General features: G+C 35.8%; 1 protein-coding gene across 5 annotated transcripts in view; it reads right to left on the reverse strand.

Annotated features, from left to right (window-relative positions):
• CNTN5 (contactin 5) overlaps positions 1-17977 on the reverse strand; it is a 603369-nt gene that overhangs the window by 154362 nt on the left and 431030 nt on the right. For all 5 annotated transcript variants that reach the window (XM_051780168.1, XM_051780170.1, XM_051780169.1 and 2 more), the window contains one exon: positions 2965-3168. In XM_051780168.1, the coding sequence (XP_051636128.1) occupies positions 2965-3168 (204 nt within the window). The remainder of the gene's footprint in view (positions 1-2964; positions 3169-17977) is intronic.

A 17977-nucleotide genomic window follows, 5' to 3' on the forward strand; every position in this document is an offset into this window, starting at 1 on the left:
ACTAGTCTTAGTACTACAAAAAGATATAAGTAAGACAAAAGACTCTCTCTCAAAATTTTCTTTCTTTCTCTGTTTCATTTATGTAGGTATAGATTCACATATGCTAACATGTATCTGTGAAGAACCAGAAATCATAATGAAATGTGGAATATCTTGGAAAAAAAGAAAATATAGGCACCTGTGGAATTATTATTCTCAAAAATATCTTTTTTTTTACAGAAAACGAAAGAAAAAATCAGTTATAACGCAATAAATTGCAATATTTTTTGTTGCAAAAGAGCAAATGACAGAGTTGCCTCCATAGGTAAATATATACCAACAGTATCAGAGCTACATATCATTTATATTGCAATGTCATGTGCTCCATAAGAAGTATTATTGGAAGATTTTTTCTTTTGATCTTTGGGAAAAAAACTAAGGCAATTTTTTTGTAATAAGATTTAGGTACTTATTTACAGAAAAAAATACTGCGGTTATATGCCTTGATGAAATTCAAAACTACCTGGGTACCGTAGTAGTCAAAGCTGTTATACTTATCTTGGTGGTACTCAATTAATAGGTTGAATTGGCATCTGGAAGTTTAACAGCTCTTCAATCCAGCAGGATTGTAAAACAGGCAAAGTTTTAAGCAACACAACCTCTGTTCAGTTGTGCAACTATGTGTGCCTTGTGTCATCTGAGATCATAGAATCACAAAATCATCCATGTTGGAAGAGACCTTCAAGATCATCTAGTCCAACTGAATGCAGCACCACTAATTGCCCTTAAACCATATCCCCAAGTGCCACATCCAGAATCTTCTTCAACTCTTCTAGAGATGGGGACTCCACCACTTCCCTGGGCAACATATTCCGATGTCTAACGACGCTGTCAGATAAAACTCTTTTTCTAATGTCTATTCTGAACCTCCCCCAGAGTAATTTAAGGCCATTTTCTTTTGTCCTTTGAGATGTGGCAGGAGAAACTGACCCCCACCTCTCTACAGCCTCCTTTCAAGTAGTTGTAGAGAGCAATGAGGTCCTCCTTGAGCCTCCTTTTTTCCAGGCTAAACAATCCCAGATCTCTCAGCTGCTACTCATAGGACATGTTTCCTGGAATTTTCAGTAGCTTCATTTCTTTTCTCTGGACTTGCTCCAGCACCTTAACATCCTTTTTGAAGTGAGGAGCCCAGAACTGGATGAAGTACTTGAGGTGTGACCTCATCAGTGTCGAGTACGGGGGGACAATTACTTCCCTAGCCCTGCTGGCCACATTATCCTTGATACAGGATGAGATACCATTGTCTTTCTTGGCCACCTGGGTATGCTGCTGGCTCATTTTCAGCCACTGTTGACTAGCACTCCGAGGTCCTCTTCCTCTTGGCAACTCTCAAGCCACTCTGCCTCCAGCCCATACCGCTGCCTGGGGTTGTTGTGATCCAAGTGCAAAACCCGACACTTGGTCTTGTTGAACATTGTGCAGATGTCCTCAGCCCATATACCCAGCCTATTCAGATCCCTCTGAAGGGCCTTCCTGCCTTTCAGCAGATCAACATTCCCACCCACCTTGGTGTCATCTCTAAACTGACTAAGGGTGCACTTCATCCCCTCATCCAAAGCATTGACAAAGATATTAAAAAGGACCAACCCCAGTGCTGAACCCCGGGGAACTGCACCAGTGACTGGCAGCCAACTCAGTGTAGCACCAGTCACCACCACTCTCTGGGCTTGGCCATGTAAAGAGTTTTTCACCCAGCATGCACCACCTGTTCAAGACATGAGCTGCCAGTTTCTCCAGGAGAATACCATAGGAGATGGTGTCAAATACTTTACTGAAGTCTAGGGAGGCAAAATCCATCGCCTTTCCTTATCCACTAATCGGGCCACATTGTGATAGAAGGAGATCAGCTTGGTCAAGCATGACCTGCCTTTCCTAAAACCATGTCAACCTGGCCTGATACCCTGGTTGTCCTGTGCATGCTGTGTGATTGCACTCAGGATGATCTACTCCATGACTTTCCCTAGTGCTTAGGTCAGTCTCACATGCCTATGGTTCCCTGGATCATCCTTCCAACCCTTCTTGTAAATGGGCCTTATATTTGCTAATTTCCAGTTAACTGGGACTTCTCTGGATAACCAGGACTTCTGGTAAATGATTGAAAGTATCTTGGTGAGCTCTTTCGTCAGCTCCATTATTACTGTTGGGTGCATCCCACCCAGGCCCATAGACTTGTGGGTGTCAAACTGGCATAGTAGGTCACTAACCATTCTGTCCTGAGTTGCCAGGGCCTCACTCAACTCCACATCACTATCTTCCAGCTCTGGGAGTTGGGTGTCCTGAGGACAACTGGTTTTGGTATTAAAAACTGAGGCGAAGAAGATGTTGAGTACTTCAGCCTCTTCATCATTCCCTGATGCTCTGCTACCTTCTGTACCCAGCAAAGGATGGAGACTCTCCTTAGCCCTCCTCTTGTTGCTGATGTTTTGATATAAACTTTTTTAATTGTCTTTAACCACAGTGGCCAAATGCACAAACGATCTCCTGGCGTCCTGCAGCTGGCCTGTATGCTTCATGTGGTATTTGTCAGTGCCTTGTGGATGTCTCAGTGCCTGAGAGTATCTCGGTGTGGCAGTGGCCACTTGGGTGGAGGCAACTGAACTGAGCCCTAAGGAAACAGACATTGTGAGAAAGGAGGTGGTGCCTCTCTCTGTCAGTGGCAGAACACCAGAATAGCAAGGTGGAGTAACTGTTCTAAACAAAATACATAGGAGTTGTCAGCTTGCGCCTCAGCCATCACAGCTGTAAAAATTCTCACAACTGTTGGATGTTTTAAAAGAAACCGCCCCCATGAAAAGCTTTCCTTTGCCAACTGCTACAGTAAATGCATGTATATACTGAAAAACAATTGTCATGGTTCTTAATTGGAGTATTTTTGGCTTAGTATTTTTGCTTTCGTGTAGTACCCAGAAATAAGACCTTTCTTACCATCATTTCTCAATGTCAGAGGTGTAGGAGGACTCAAAACTCTGGCATTTGTCACTGTGTTTTTTACCAGGCATATATAACTGCCAACATCGGATGTTTGCACCTTGGAGATGTAGAGATTGCCTGTCTCCTGAGAGATGAAGCGTCTGCTGTCTTCTGCCACAAAAGATGGGAATTCATTAAATACCCAGCTATAGATGATCTCTAAAAGAACATGGAAAGAAAATAAGAGAAAGTAATTACAGAAACAATACTGTGTCATGTTAATAGATACAATAAGTAAATGTTCTCTAGCTTTATTTCAACAATCTAGGGGGAAAAAGTAAAAGGTTTTCAAAACTTTTTGTTTGATTATTTTAGAATTAAGGGAATATTTTTTTTACAACCCTTGGGATTTTGAAAATGGCATAAACTTTGCAGCCACAAGTTCCCTGGAAAGACAGATTTAGTTGAGATCGGACTCAGAAAACAGCAATAAAATATTATATAATTCTCTTTTATAGTCTTTCAGGTCAAACCAAAAATAATATACAAAGAATTCTTTTCTCAGCTTGTTCAGATTTGCAGTGAAATGTATCAGGATGCTCCCTATAGAGCTATAGATGACTTCTGCAAATGTGTGGATAAACAGTTTTTATTCTGAATATCTGTTTTTAAAATCACCAGATTCTAATAACTCTTTAGCCTACCTTGTAGGTAACATTACTGTCCTACACTTCTGTCTTTTATATCTGCTTCACTGAAGAATTTCTGAACCCTTCCTTTAAGCAGCTTAAATCCCTACAATCGATGAATAATTCCTTAAACCAAAGCTAAAAACCAGTTGTTTTTAAAAATGGCAATTAAATCCAGTCCTTAATTCTTATTTTTATTCCATGAATCATTCTATTTACCTGGAAATTATATACTTTTCCCTTTATACTCATAATAACAGGTTGAGAAAAAAATGGTTATTTCCTATCTCTCTGTATGAGATTGTATCATGATTTAATAAAAACCTAGGTTAATTTATATCTCAACATTAGAAGTATCAGTAAAGTTAATGAGATTCTGATTTAGTAGGATATTCCTTGCAGGGAATTATTCATGTGGAGTTCCATCAATTCCGACTTTAAAGCCCTAACCTTATATATACTTCTTTACACACTGTTTTGTCAATCTTATCTTCCATTGTTTCATTCTGTCTTCACACCTTAAAAAAATATTGTTCACTACTTGAACTGGCATATTGGCTGCGAGACAATTCTTCTGTAATCTCCCTCCTTGATAATCTTCAAAGAACTGGCTTCAAAATGAGAAAAGCCAAAGTTAGTCCAGGTATATAAAGTCCCTACTACTGTTCTAAGATGCAAACTGCTCCACTGGTATAGCAAGTTCCAAGTTTTTAGATTGAAATTTCTTGTGTGACTACTCTCAGCTTCAGCAGCAACAGGAAGACAGTACTTTCAAGTATGTCAATCTGGTTCTGTCGTACTTTTATCCCCACTACAGTCAAAATGTTTTCTTGATATAAAATTAGTTGGAAAATGAAAAGGTCAAACGGGTGAGAGGAAATGCCTCAAAATTTAAATTTTGCTGTGTGCTTTTCTGCTGATGATAGGAGAGGAACTGATACAGCTGTTCTTGGTACAAGGAGTGTGAAACACATTAACATTCTAACCTGGTGTACAGTTTGACTATTACACTGTAGAAAGCATTAGAAATTCCAACTGATTTGCCCTTTCTATCCTTGTGTTGTACCGTCCCCTGACATGATGGTGAGAAAGGAATAGAAAAGTATAACTGCTTTTTCAACCAATATAAGCAAACAATGCAAGAAGTATTGTAGATATGCAGTGCCTTCTGAATTAATTTTTAAGAAGTTCAATCTGGTTTTGAAATCAGATGAAAATTTTCTCATGAAAAACTGATGGTATCAGTAAAAGAATGCTATGTTGAAAGACCGAATATACTTACCTAACAGGAGGGGAAGACTCCAAAATGGGGAATTAAAGGCACACATTGAGATTTTGCTTAAATCTTTTTCAGATATAATAGTAATTCTGAGTGGTTACACAGGATCCTGAGGAATTAAAGGCTCTTGGAGAGCTCTCTGAGTGTTCAAATTTTCCTTCCTCTTATGTTATGTTTCAGGCAAAATACTAATTAACCCCAAATACATGTCTCTGAAAATTTCATTGCCACATTTTGCCATGAAGTCTTATCTGGAAGATATGATTCATGGCAGCATAAAATTCTACAAAGTGATAATGAATAACCAAGTTCAAGGAAAATGCACAGTCTTTAGCTGAAGACACCTGTTACTAATTCAAATGGAAAGCAATCAGTCTCACTAATTGCTCTGATTTAAAAGTAGTTCAAACCAAATGCAAAATAGTCAATGTGGGTTCATTGGCAGTTCATATAGAATATAATTTTCTCCATTTGTAGCCTAAAACCACACACAATTAATTATTCATTTATTAATTAGAATTAATACTAAGGAAAATATTTCAGGCAATAAATTTTTATGCCCCTAAGGAAATAAATACTTAGTCTTTGCCAGTGCTGAATCCAGGTGGATACCATCATTTTGTCACCCTCTTAATTATTTTTGCTGTTAAAAATGGAGTGACGGATGAATGGGTACTTGGATAGGGTCCTGTGAAAAAAAAAGTAACAGAACTGCCAAATATAAACCTCAAAGAATTTGTGCTATAAAGCTGTGGTTAATGCCTTTTTTTTTGTGCATGCCTTTAGCATCTGTATTCCAACCAGGAGCCCAGAAAAAAAGTTTTAGTGGCTGACTTCTTGATCATTGTCAGTCCATTGACATTGAAAGAATTACTCCTATTTTTCCTTTCTAAAAAGCAAAATTCTGGGGATACACCTTAAAATACCTGAAGACTCTGCATCTGTATGTGCTCAGATCTGGAATCCATCTGGAGTTTTTGATTTCCTTTGCAGGTGAAAACCCCCTTACATATTTTATGATTTTTTTTTCCTGTTAGATCTGGTTAATGAGTTCAGCAGTTTCTTAAATAAAATTTGAGGGTTATATCCATATATTATGCAGAGGCTTCAGTCGAAATATCTCAGGAAAATTATGCAATTTATAACATATGCTATGCAGACCAATCAGAAACAACCACAGCTGGCTTGGGATCTGGGGACCTCAGAGTTTTTAGCTGACAGAAATAGATGGATGATCTTACAGAAGTGACTTTACAAAAAGGTGTTCACAGAATGACTGCAATTAAGGGAAAATGGGTGTACCTTGACATTGATCCATTGTGCAAATATCTCACACTTCTAAATTTGCAGTCATAGTAGAGGATGAAACATGCATTGGTGTTCATATTCTGTGACTCTGACTGTTCCCACTTTGTATGCCAGCAAAATTGCAATTTAGGGTTCATTAAATACAGAACTGCTGGCAAAGGCTGGTCAAGTACAAAAACTGGGGATTTGCTTTGTTTTCTTTTGTTGGTTTGTTTTTCTTTTGTCAGTATTGTGCATAAGAGAATTCCCAAATGGTTGCAAAGACATCTAAAAAGTAACTTGTGAAGAGACACTAATGGAGAATCAATATTTAAAACTCTGCTGTCTCTCTACAGACAAGTCTGTCATCTGTACTACATGCACAGTAAAATATTCTGAAACAACAGTGAAAGTAGTTACATGCCACAAGTCCAACAGCAGTTCAGCACAGGAGTACATGTAAACTACAAGAAGAGAGGTATTTAAATATTATCTGAAATTCTACTCTTACAAAGTGGTAAACTGCTGAGTGAACCTTTTTGAATTGCAGAACAAGAAGCCTAAGACTAGACAGATAACACCAGGTCTATTTGTACACAACTCACCGCAGTTTTTGGTGAACTTCAAGCCTGAAATTTCCTATAGAGGTTTATATTAAATATTTTAGAATAATTGTCATTTGGCTAAGCACAAATACAGTTGTCATTGTATTAACTTTTTCTTAGGATGCTGAACTCCAAAGATGCATCTCAAGCCTGACAAGTTAATAGTGATGACCTTCAAGAGATTTTGAAGCTAAAAGTCAATGCTACAAAAATATAGCTAAGCCAAACTAAAACTGTAAAATCAGAATGTTATTACTTTGGATATGGATCTTCTGAAGTCATCTAAGTTTGAGGAAAGACTGAGTAAATGGTTTTCCAATGTTGTACTCATTTTGCTTTCAACAGGGAAAAAAGCTTAAGTGACAGGAGCAAACTGAATACTGCAGTATACAGAAGTTTAGAGTATTTTTATAGAATATATGCTGAGTTTATTTTTTTATTTTTATGCCCATCTATTTTATTTTTAATGTGGCACCTATGTCAAAACCACAAAGATGATGTAGAGCCTTTCCTGGAAATTACAGTTGACTGCCAACACAAAAGAAACTTTTACACAGATACTATTCATCAACACAAACAGAAACAGAGAGTAAAAACACAGAGAAATTATGAATTATAGAACAGTTGTAAATTGACATTCCCTTTGGCTGAAGGATTCTTCTGCTTCTCAGTTCTGTCATGTACAAAGTCTTGGTGTAAAAATGATAAAAGTAATTTTGATAACTGCAAAAATGGTATTTCTTTTTATGAATAACCATCCTTGTTTACAGAAGAATGTCTCTAAGAAGATTCGTTTCTTTTTCTGAAAGAAGATTCGTTTCTTTTTGGAAAGCCTTCCTAATGTCCAATTTGTTTCTGTGTTTTATTAAACACTTTTTAGTGGGTTATGTACATGAAAACCTGGGTCACTTGGTGATAAAGTAGTAAGAAGAGACCATCTACTTCCTACAGGAATTAATGTGTGAAATCTTTCTTAAATAATTTTTGCAGTTCTATTTTTTCTGTTAAACAACACTAATTCCTAAACTGTCACAATGTGATGTACTTCCCATAATGGATGAAGCTGGAATACTGACATATCAGCATTTTTGCTAGTGCAGTAGCAAAATATCACTGCTTTTGGAGATATCATTCTGATGCAGATGTCAGTACTGTGGTAATGCAAAAGTCTCTCTGTCATTGTGGGTCACTAAGAAATAACCCCTTAAGTATTGTAAAGAGAGATTTGCTGGAAGCATTCAGATAGCACCAAATATTCACTTCTGTATGTATTAGTGCCTGAATGTTTCACAGATTTGCTTCAGGGTTTTTCTCATAAGAAATTGCTTGTCTCATCCTTTCAACACAAGGCTTCTGGATAGCCTTTTCATCAGTGGTGCAAGTGAAGATGTAACAAGAAGGTCGTCATATAAACTCTTTTAAGGCCACCAAAAACCTAAATGTACAGTCCATAACATGGTTTAGTTTTGCATATTCAAGGCCAAAAGCAAATTCCCATCCCATAAATTGCACTTCTGTGGAGTTAAGATGTTTGTACAAGAAATAAGTCTGGTTTTAGTCTTCTTTTTGTGATGCAAAATATATTTCTCTTCCTCTATTTAGAATTTCCTTTGATTACTCTAATTCCACAAGATGGCAGTACTTGATGAATAAATGGTACTGATGCCTGATAACAGCCAAAATCTGAGATAATCTGGGAGTTTTAGCAACTCTGAAGGAGTTGCTTCCTCTGGCATGCGTTTTTCTTTTTTAATTGATAAGAAAAACAGCAAAAACTACATTCAAGATTACGGTCTGAATTTACTATACATAGCTATAAACCATTAAATTTGCATGACGTTGAGAAATATTCTGTTTAAATGAAATAAATTTTCAGGAAAAACATAGTCCTAGATCTCCCCTGCTGAAAATATAAACCCCTATTTTATAGTTTTCACCTTTTTAAGTAGTTGTTTGGATATTCTGTTTACTAGCCACAGAATAAGGATGCAAAATGCAATCTCTAATGATGGGGAACACTTCATGTTCAAAAGGAAAGAGGCTTCTTTTTAGCTAAGGTCAATGATAACAATGGGTTGTTCCTCCAGCCTCCCACCACTACCAGACAAAAGATTTTGGTTCATTTCTTTGTGTTGCTGTGGTTTATTATCACTACTCATTAATCCTCCAAGAAAATATTTAATGAAGTTAATTTATTTGTTGCCTTGTAATGTATCCATATAGAACAAACAGATAATGTCAATTTATCAACTAACAATGAAATTGCATATTTCCTACTCTGGGGGCTCTATATCTACTGCTCACTTACCTGAAACACAATTCTACTAATCACATATTTGTCTTTCTTCAGATTCAATTACAGTGATAAATCTCCACATATTTTCTCCTTTATAACCAATCATACCACTAATAACTTAAAAATAGGTTAGAAGAGGCAAATGTACTGTCAGGATAGATCTTGTACTGGAGGTTACAAATATTATATTGTTATTACTAGTGTACATATAGTCTCATTTGTACTTTAACATATATGAAATGTAGCCAGTCATTAAAACATATAAAGACTGATGAAATGTTCTTCTTATACAAGTGCTCTTGAAAGAGACCACATAGCATACAACAAAAAATATGGCTTTGAAAAATGTTAAATTATCATGGATATTTGACTGTCATGTGTAAGATTTTTATTTAAAAAGAACTGTGTTCCGGAAAGTATCACAAAGTTATCAAAAACACATTTTATTCAGGCCCTTCTTTTGCCCTCAGGCAAGATCAGATATTCTCAGCCCAGTCTCAAAAAATATGCAGTGAATTATATTCCTAAATTTACATCATCAGAATAACCTATTTCTTTCCTGGGATAATTAGAGAGTTTCCCTTAATATCTGCCCCTAATTGCTTTTTATTTTCAATACTGTTTATTACTTACACAAAATACCATATGGGAAGTACTGAAAACACTTTATTGAAGAGCTATATTAAACTTTTACAGCTAAAATGGAAAACCAATATCCCCATGCATATTGGGTTTCTGTTTGTGAGGCTGAGGCTAGTTCAGCCAAATCTCTTCAAGTTTTCCTTTAGAAGTCCTGATTTTGAATCTTCTACTTAGTTTTCTTATTTTCATCTCTACTGCTTTTCTACATCTTATAATAGAGGACCCAAAGTTGGACATTAATACTATTGATAATTGAAACAATAATCACATATATTCCATAGGTAGCAGTTCCCTTAGTATGTCCTAGAATTGTACTATTGAATTATCCATTCTACTAAGTATTCCATTTTTTTTCTTTGATAATAGTATTTTTCTATACTGTATAATCACTTGCTTCCCTTTATTCTATTTATATATTTAATCTCAATAAATAGAGCAATCTGCGTTTTGGTGAATTTTGTGTTTGTCATTGAAAGCAATTTCTCCAATGCAATGATTCTTTTGCATTTTCATTCTGTGCGCTGCACTGATTGTAACCTCTTGCAGGAGTCACTCTCAAATGCTAAATGTGCCTTTCTTTCCACTAAGTCATAACACTTCCAAAACCCAAAATTAAATATTATATGATTTATTCTTGACAAATCCCTAATGGGTGTTTATTAACACCTGTTATCATCTGATTACCTACAAAGTCAGTGATTAATGTTTCTTTACTTTGTAACTTTGCAGAACTCAAGTTCTGTCTATGAACCCTCCTTTATTAAAACAAAACAAACAAAACAAAACAAAACGAAACAAAAAATCAACAACAAAACAAGAACATCCGATTTTATTTTCTTGACATACTTTGAAGTAACTTTTGAGATACTAAATACTTAGTAACTTTTTCATGTAAAGAAATGTTTAGACAAGTTATAAGTCCAGAATATAAGGTCATTTTATTAATACGTTGTTCTCTTATATAACTAAAAGTGTTTAAATAATAGAAATTGATGGTAAAAAAAGCTGATGGGAGAAACAAATACATTTGTGATTATGATTGAAAATAGTTTTTAAGGAAGACAAACACTGGAGAGAGAAAACTCTGACCACAAGGCAGGCAAACTACAAATAAGAAGTTTTAAAGTATTTTTAAAACAACTAGAAGATTTTTAACAACAGCTCTACTATTGATACTCATCTATCGTTAGGTAAGAATTGAAATAAATATTTATGTGGAAAATTCCTAAATGTTTCATATAAATTGATGCTTTATGATTTATAACATGCCAGGTAACACAGGTGTCACTAGACAATGCTATTTGCTATGAAAAGCAGAAAAAAAATAGATGTTGAAGAACAATAAATTTAAACAGTGTAAATAAGTAGTAGGAGACAATCACTATCAAAACTAGTGAAACATCTGTGGCCAGTAGGACTAGGGCAATGATTTCCCCCCTGTACTCAGCACTGTTAAGGCAGAACCTTGATTCCTGCGTTCAGTTTTCGGTCTCTCACTACAAGAAAGACATTGAGGTGCAAGAGTGTGTCCAGAGAAGGGCAACAGAACTGGGAAAGAGCCTGGAGCACAAGTCTGATGAGGAACAATTGAGGGGGCTGGAGAAAAGGAGGCTCAGGGGAGACCTTCTTGCTCTCTACAACTACCTGAAATGAATTTGTAGCAAGGTGGGTTTCAATCTCTTCCCAAGCAGTAACTGAAAGGATGAGAGGCAGTGGCCTCAGGGGAGGTTTTGCTTGGATATTAGGAAAAATTTCTTCAGCAAAAGGGTTGTGAAGCATTGGAACAGGCTGTCCAGGGAAGTGGTTGAATCACAAATCAACTCTGGAGCTATTTAGAAGACATAGAACATGTGCCATAGACATGGCACATAGGGATGTTGGACTTGATGATCTTAAGGGTCTTTTCCAATGTAAATGTTTCTATGATCAGTAATTTCCAAAGACAAGAATTAGAGTTAATTTTGGTCTAGCATTAGAAAGGGTAATCAGGAAGATGCACATCATTATAAATTCATCAGTTTCAATCTTAGATAAAATAGTTCAGTGACTGATATGAGACTTGATTAACATCCAGTTCAAAAAGTGGGATATAATTAACAATATTGAAAGAAAATATATCTAGTCAAATTAACTCAGTGTATTTTTATTATTCTTTTTATTGACAAAGAGAGCAAAGTTTCTGTAATGTACCTAGAATTCAAATTCATGTTTTATAAAATATCATGCTGATGAAAATAACTGGAATAACCTCAAAATTAATGTATTGTGCATCAAAAAGATTAAAAACTGACTGCAAAGCATGATCAAAAGGACCAGATCTGGAATTCTTTGTCTGGAAATGTATTGAATCTCCAGCAACACAAGTTGATTGTTTCTTAATAATTTGAATGAACATGAGTTTTATGATGATGTTTAACTACCTATTGTACTAATATGAAAAGTGTGGCATGCACTGGAAAATAATAATTGTATTGCTTAATGCTCAGGAAAACACATTACTATATAGAATATCTGTGGACATTATTTTCTCTGACATAATTTTCGACAGAATTTAAAGCAATTTTTTTCCTTTTTTCTCTTTCACACTTTACATTTCTCTTGTTCTCTAATCGTGCTATGACAGTTGATTTTCTCTACACTTTACTGCCACTTTTGTGAAAATTTCTTCAGCACACTACTTCTGTAAGTCTGCTGCAGTGGTGAGTACAATGAAAAGTTAGACTCCAGAGCTGTGTTACCTGCAGCGAACCCCAGAATCCTGCACCCAGGGGGCCTACTTGGAAATTACATGGAAATTTAATTTTATGATTACTGCAGTGATACCAATAGATAATGCATTTCAAAGGCATAACTAGGACATTCATTGAAAAAAAAACCCAAAGTAATAATAGGATGATGATCATCCAAATTTGTAGAATATCGCTCTGTCATGTATAAGAATGACACTAACCCCTTTTTTATCTGAGAGAGGCAAAATAGCTGCATGCCTAATGTTCCTCGACTCATCATTTATCAGCAGAAGCTCTGCCAAGCAAATTCTGTAGTTTGGCTGCAAATATTCACTAGTACTCCAGTTATAGCAGTTTCTCAAGGATTTTATATGTATGTTTCAGTTTGTTTTTTTCTACTCCCAAGAAAGAAAGCAATTTAAATTTGTCCCTTTACACCTCAATCACCTTGATTCCTAATGCCAGGAAGGATTAATAGTAGCAGAAATATTTCTTTAACAAGATTAAATTTCAGGCTTCTGGGTATAGAAATGAAAATAAAAGCCAATTGCAGTTCTAGTTTATACTTCAAAACACTCTTTACTAGCAGACTTCACCACTCTTTACATGCAGTTGTTGTCATAGGAATTGTACTGTCAAAAGCTGGGTACTCGGAGTCCGTGGAGCTGCCTTTATATGGCTGCACACAACTGAACTTAAGATTCAGCCCACTGCCTCTCTGGTTTATATTCTCTTTATGATACGTGTTTTAATATAAATTTAAAGGCTTTTGTTGGGTCTATCTGCAGGTCAATGTTTGGTGAATTCCTCCATGGCAATGACAAATTATGACTGATGAATCTTCCTTGGGCCTGCTCCTTTACTCCTACGGTATTTGTTATCCTAAGATCCTAAATCAAGGGCAGTACCCTTATCACCACTTTTACATGGGAAAAGTGAAGAAGATGGAAGGAAGTGACTTCCCAACAGTCATGAATCAAGCCACAGTCAAAAGGATATGTGCACTGATACATAATTCTTTTAATTTCTAATATTCACTCATCTCCTCACCAGCTTTTTGTACATCTATAAGAAATGCCAAAACACACACACAAAAAGTGATAGTCAATGAATCTTTAGGAGCTGTGTGGATGAACAGGGGAGATGGGTAGGTGCTCCCTCATCCTCCCTCTGAATTCGATTTTCAAATATGGTAAAAAACATAGCAGTATAAATCACATAATTCCCCAGATGCTAAAGGTCTACTACTCAGCTCCTTTTTGGTATATTTTCTAGGTTTAAATATACTGAGGAATGGATCCTCCTTTGCATTTTTCTGAACACAATGGAACATGTGAACGTATACTTCAGAGAATAGCATAAAACCAATTTCATAGTCCCCAAAAGAAAATTTGTACATAATAAGAATGACAGTGACAGATGATTTTTTTCCCCACCTTAATTAAAAAATAACTTAAAGTGCAGATGAAGAGGAAGAAACATGTCATATTAGCAAACTGCCCCAGAATGCTGATATTGCTGTTCAACCACACTGTACGAATAAATCACTACAAATAACCTCAGCATCAACAAATCATTTAAAATTTAACAATGCAGGCAATATAGCTCTTACTTGTTTCTACATACATACTCAACCTCTGTTGAGTCCCTGTGCACACTGTTCTGCACTACTGGAAACCCAGTGAACTACTTCCATACATCTTCTATTTGTCACATAATTGTTATTTACAGAAAATATATAGCCTTCTGTTGTCTTATTTTTTGCCTAGACCAGTGTCCTATGATTATATTTCCCCTCCTTGAACTCTTAGCAATAGCAATACAAATGACACGTTATATATACATATGATGGGTCACATTATATATACATACCACATAAAAAAGAATGCATTTGTCCAACTCTCACTGATTTTTTTTTTTATTCTGAAAGAAATACCATTAATAAAGTAATGCATATAACAGTCAATCCTGCTCCCTCTTGTGCTGACTATGTGCATAGTTTTCAGAATTCTGTTTTTCAAAGCCCTTTTTCATTTAGGCGTGAATCATGATATTGTAAAGTCACGAGACCTGAATTGTAAATCAGTGAAATTTTAGTCTTTTCTTGAAATTTTCTTCATAGATCATCCTCTTATTATCCTCCGTATAACAGGTGGTGCTTCTTCTTGCATTTGGTACAGCTGAAAATAGACTCTTCAGGATTGAACCTAGTTTGATAAACTCCTAAAGAGCCTTGTAGTTCTTCAGGAATGACCAAACTGAGGCAAATCATTTATCAGTATTACCTAAATCCTTCTTTCCATTATCCCTTTTTATTTTTGAACTTTTATCCCTGCAGTCTCCTATAAGATACTTTCTCAATTATAGAAAGAAGAAAACACCCTGCAAATTAATGCTTTGATAAACCAATAAATTAAGTGAAATTTTCTGGTTGCAGATTCCCCACTCTAGGGTAGTAACACTGATACTACAGGAATTATATCAACTGGTTAATGAAGTCATCAGCAATGACTTTTACAATACTGAAACATAGTGTGAGAACACAGGAGATAGAAGTGGGCAATCAAACTATCAGAATTATGTGTGGTATTAATTATTAAATTGTTAAAAGAATGGCATTGTGGTCAAAAAGAAGTCACTTTTTCACTTTTGTTGTTTTGGAAAACATCTCTTTTTTTTTGTTAGAAGATAAAGGATGTACGTGTGCTGCTGCACAGGAGTTCAGATTTGGCTGTAATCAGATTTTTGCCTGAAATTTATGATATTATGCTTATACCTATTCAGTCATTTTCTCCTTGAAAAATCTAAGCAATTGCCTTTAACATATTTACTGTTAAGTTATAGCTACCTTCATGCCAGTTATAATTGTATTGGGTAGGATAAAAACCATAAATACACACAGAGATATAATTCTAAACAATTTCTTGTTTCCACTTTGAAAAAGAAAAATGCGAACTAGATACCCCAAAAAGAATTGTTTTCATACTGTTTCATTTATTTGGAACAATCTTCCTGAACTGATTAAATCAGGCCATATGAAAATCTATGTCTCATTAAGCTTTGTATTACCTCAAATGGTTGTAAGTTCACTTTCATTTCATACTTACAAAATAAGGAATAACTGACTTTATTATATAGGGAAACTTTTTAATGTAATCTAACAGAACTCAGATCAGTTCAGTCCAAAGCCTTCTCCTTCTGAATCATAACTGACCTTCTAACATTTAAAGGAGTCATCACTATCAGAATCACCATGGAATTCAGTTAACAATGGAAGAATAACATTTTCTGAAAAATCCACTGGTTTAATCCTTTTCTTTTCTTTTTTTTTACATCCTTCATGATTTCATCACAATGGTAATGGAAGAAAAAGCTACAATCCAGACTCATATTAATAAATAATTTCTCATCTCTTTCTCCTTCATACATTTCCTCTTGTTTCAGCTGTCTGATCAGCAGTGCATGTCTGGCTTCTTCTCCTTGGTTACAGTCATTAACATGTGTGCTCTTGCTCTATTCTTTCTTGTGATATGAAGTGGAGAGGTAATTGGGATTAATTAGGAATATCCCATCTTAAATGGAATGGGGTTTCTGACATTTAACTAACTGGCATATTTGTAAAATGGTATTCTTCCAGACATCGGCTTAGTAAAATATCAGAACTAAATAACAAACAGATTCTAATGGAAAGGTTATAATGAGAGGGTCAAATGCGCAAGAGCGGTTACCTCTGAGTCAGTAACTGCTGTGCACTACTGCAGTCTTAAATATATGAGCATTGTGCTGCCACTGTTTTAGAAACTATGTAACCAGTGTCACAGAAAGTGGTTTTGCAACACTTTAATTGGTACTTTTACTATACTAGCTGCAGAGAAGTGAATGTGATATCATAAGCATCCATTTCTGTTAAACCTGGCAGGACAATGCTGTCTGATTTAATCCCTAGACTAAGAGGTTCCTGATAGTTATGTCTAATTTGTTGGGACATCTCAGTAACAGGCTAGTAACTTGTCTCGAGGGAAGAAGAACTTGCCCACTGCAGAAACGTTTCATCATTGTTGTCCCATTTGTCAAGGTGTAGACAAATAGTCACATACAGCTGACACCTGAGAGGTAATAGAGCATGAGCCTGAGGGCCAACATACTCAATGCGTTTTTAAAATTAATTAATCTCCCATGCTTCCTCCCTCTTCTCTTGGTATCCACTTTCTTTCTCCTGAACTGGCACCTGGGGTAATATTTGTCGACACTAGTGTGACTGCAAAACTATAGCATACGTCTCTTAAGCAGAGCCCTGTCAGGGCTGCCCCTTCATCCATGGTTGTCTGCTACCTTAATTGGGCAAGGTCAAACATCTTATTACTACGTTTTCATAGATCCTGAGGGGAAGAACAGCTCCAGTGAGTGATCCAGTGGGTCTAGGGACATTAAACTTGCACTTGCTTCTGTAATTTAGTGTATTTTTTTAAAGAATTATTAGTGTTTTTAAGGGGATGGGGAAGATTTTTAAGGGGATTGGAAAAGTTTTTGTTTTGTTTTGTTTTGTTTTGTTTTTTAACAATCAAATTACAAATTCCTTGGGAGAATTTACTACAGTTGGACCGGTAATTTTCTGTTCATTTATTACTTCTCAAATTAAAAAACAAACAAACAAACAAAAGACCCAAAACCAACCTCCCCCCAAAAAAACCCAAACAAACCAAAAAACAACCAACCAGCAAACCAAACCAACCAACCAAAAGAGAGAAAATCAAGAATTATTTATCCATATACCTACTATACAGACATTGCTTAGGATTTAGGGTACATTTTGATTATTAGAATGTAATTAAAATCTAATATCAACACGTTGCCAACAGACCAGAAGTAACTCCTCACTGGCAAACATAGCTTGTTAAAATGCTACCCTATGGAAAATTCTATAATTCCCCAGCTCCTAAATTTCATATCCTCAGATGCATGCCTTCAACAAGATTGAGGAAAGAAATCTTAAAAAATGCTCTAGGGAAGTCTGCAGCAAAATTACTGGTCATATATTGAGTAATGAAAAGACCATAGAAGAAAAAAGTTAATTGCGTTTGTTCATTCCATAATGAAAAGTAAAGCATAGTCATCAATCAGGTGCACAAATAAAGAACACAGATTCCTATACTGAGCACTGACAGGGGTCATGGACATTCACTTTAATGATAACACACACGGGAATTAACACTACTAGACATGAAAGTTCCAAAAGCAGTCTAGTACAAGTGACAAAGTAGAGAATGCTAGAGGGAAACACCTTTATGATTCATCCAGGGAAAAATGTGATGGCTGAAGAGACAAGATGACCCTATGAAATTAATCCAGAATTAGGACAGGAACAAAGAGTTTAAAGGACTGTGAACCTGTCTTCTAACACTTTTTCTTCTTCTCTCATTTTTGAAAAGCAAAATTTAAGCTTCATTAGAGTTTCATAGAAGTCATATAATCAGAAGGTTATAGTAAAGTCTAACAGGGAA

This window comes from Manacus candei, unplaced genomic scaffold (genome assembly GCF_025592945.1).
Source record: "Manacus candei isolate 608988 ecotype Guabito, Panama unplaced genomic scaffold, ASM2559294v1 h1tg000014l, whole genome shotgun sequence".
In the NCBI taxonomy this organism is placed as follows: domain Eukaryota; kingdom Metazoa; phylum Chordata; class Aves; order Passeriformes; family Pipridae; genus Manacus; species Manacus candei.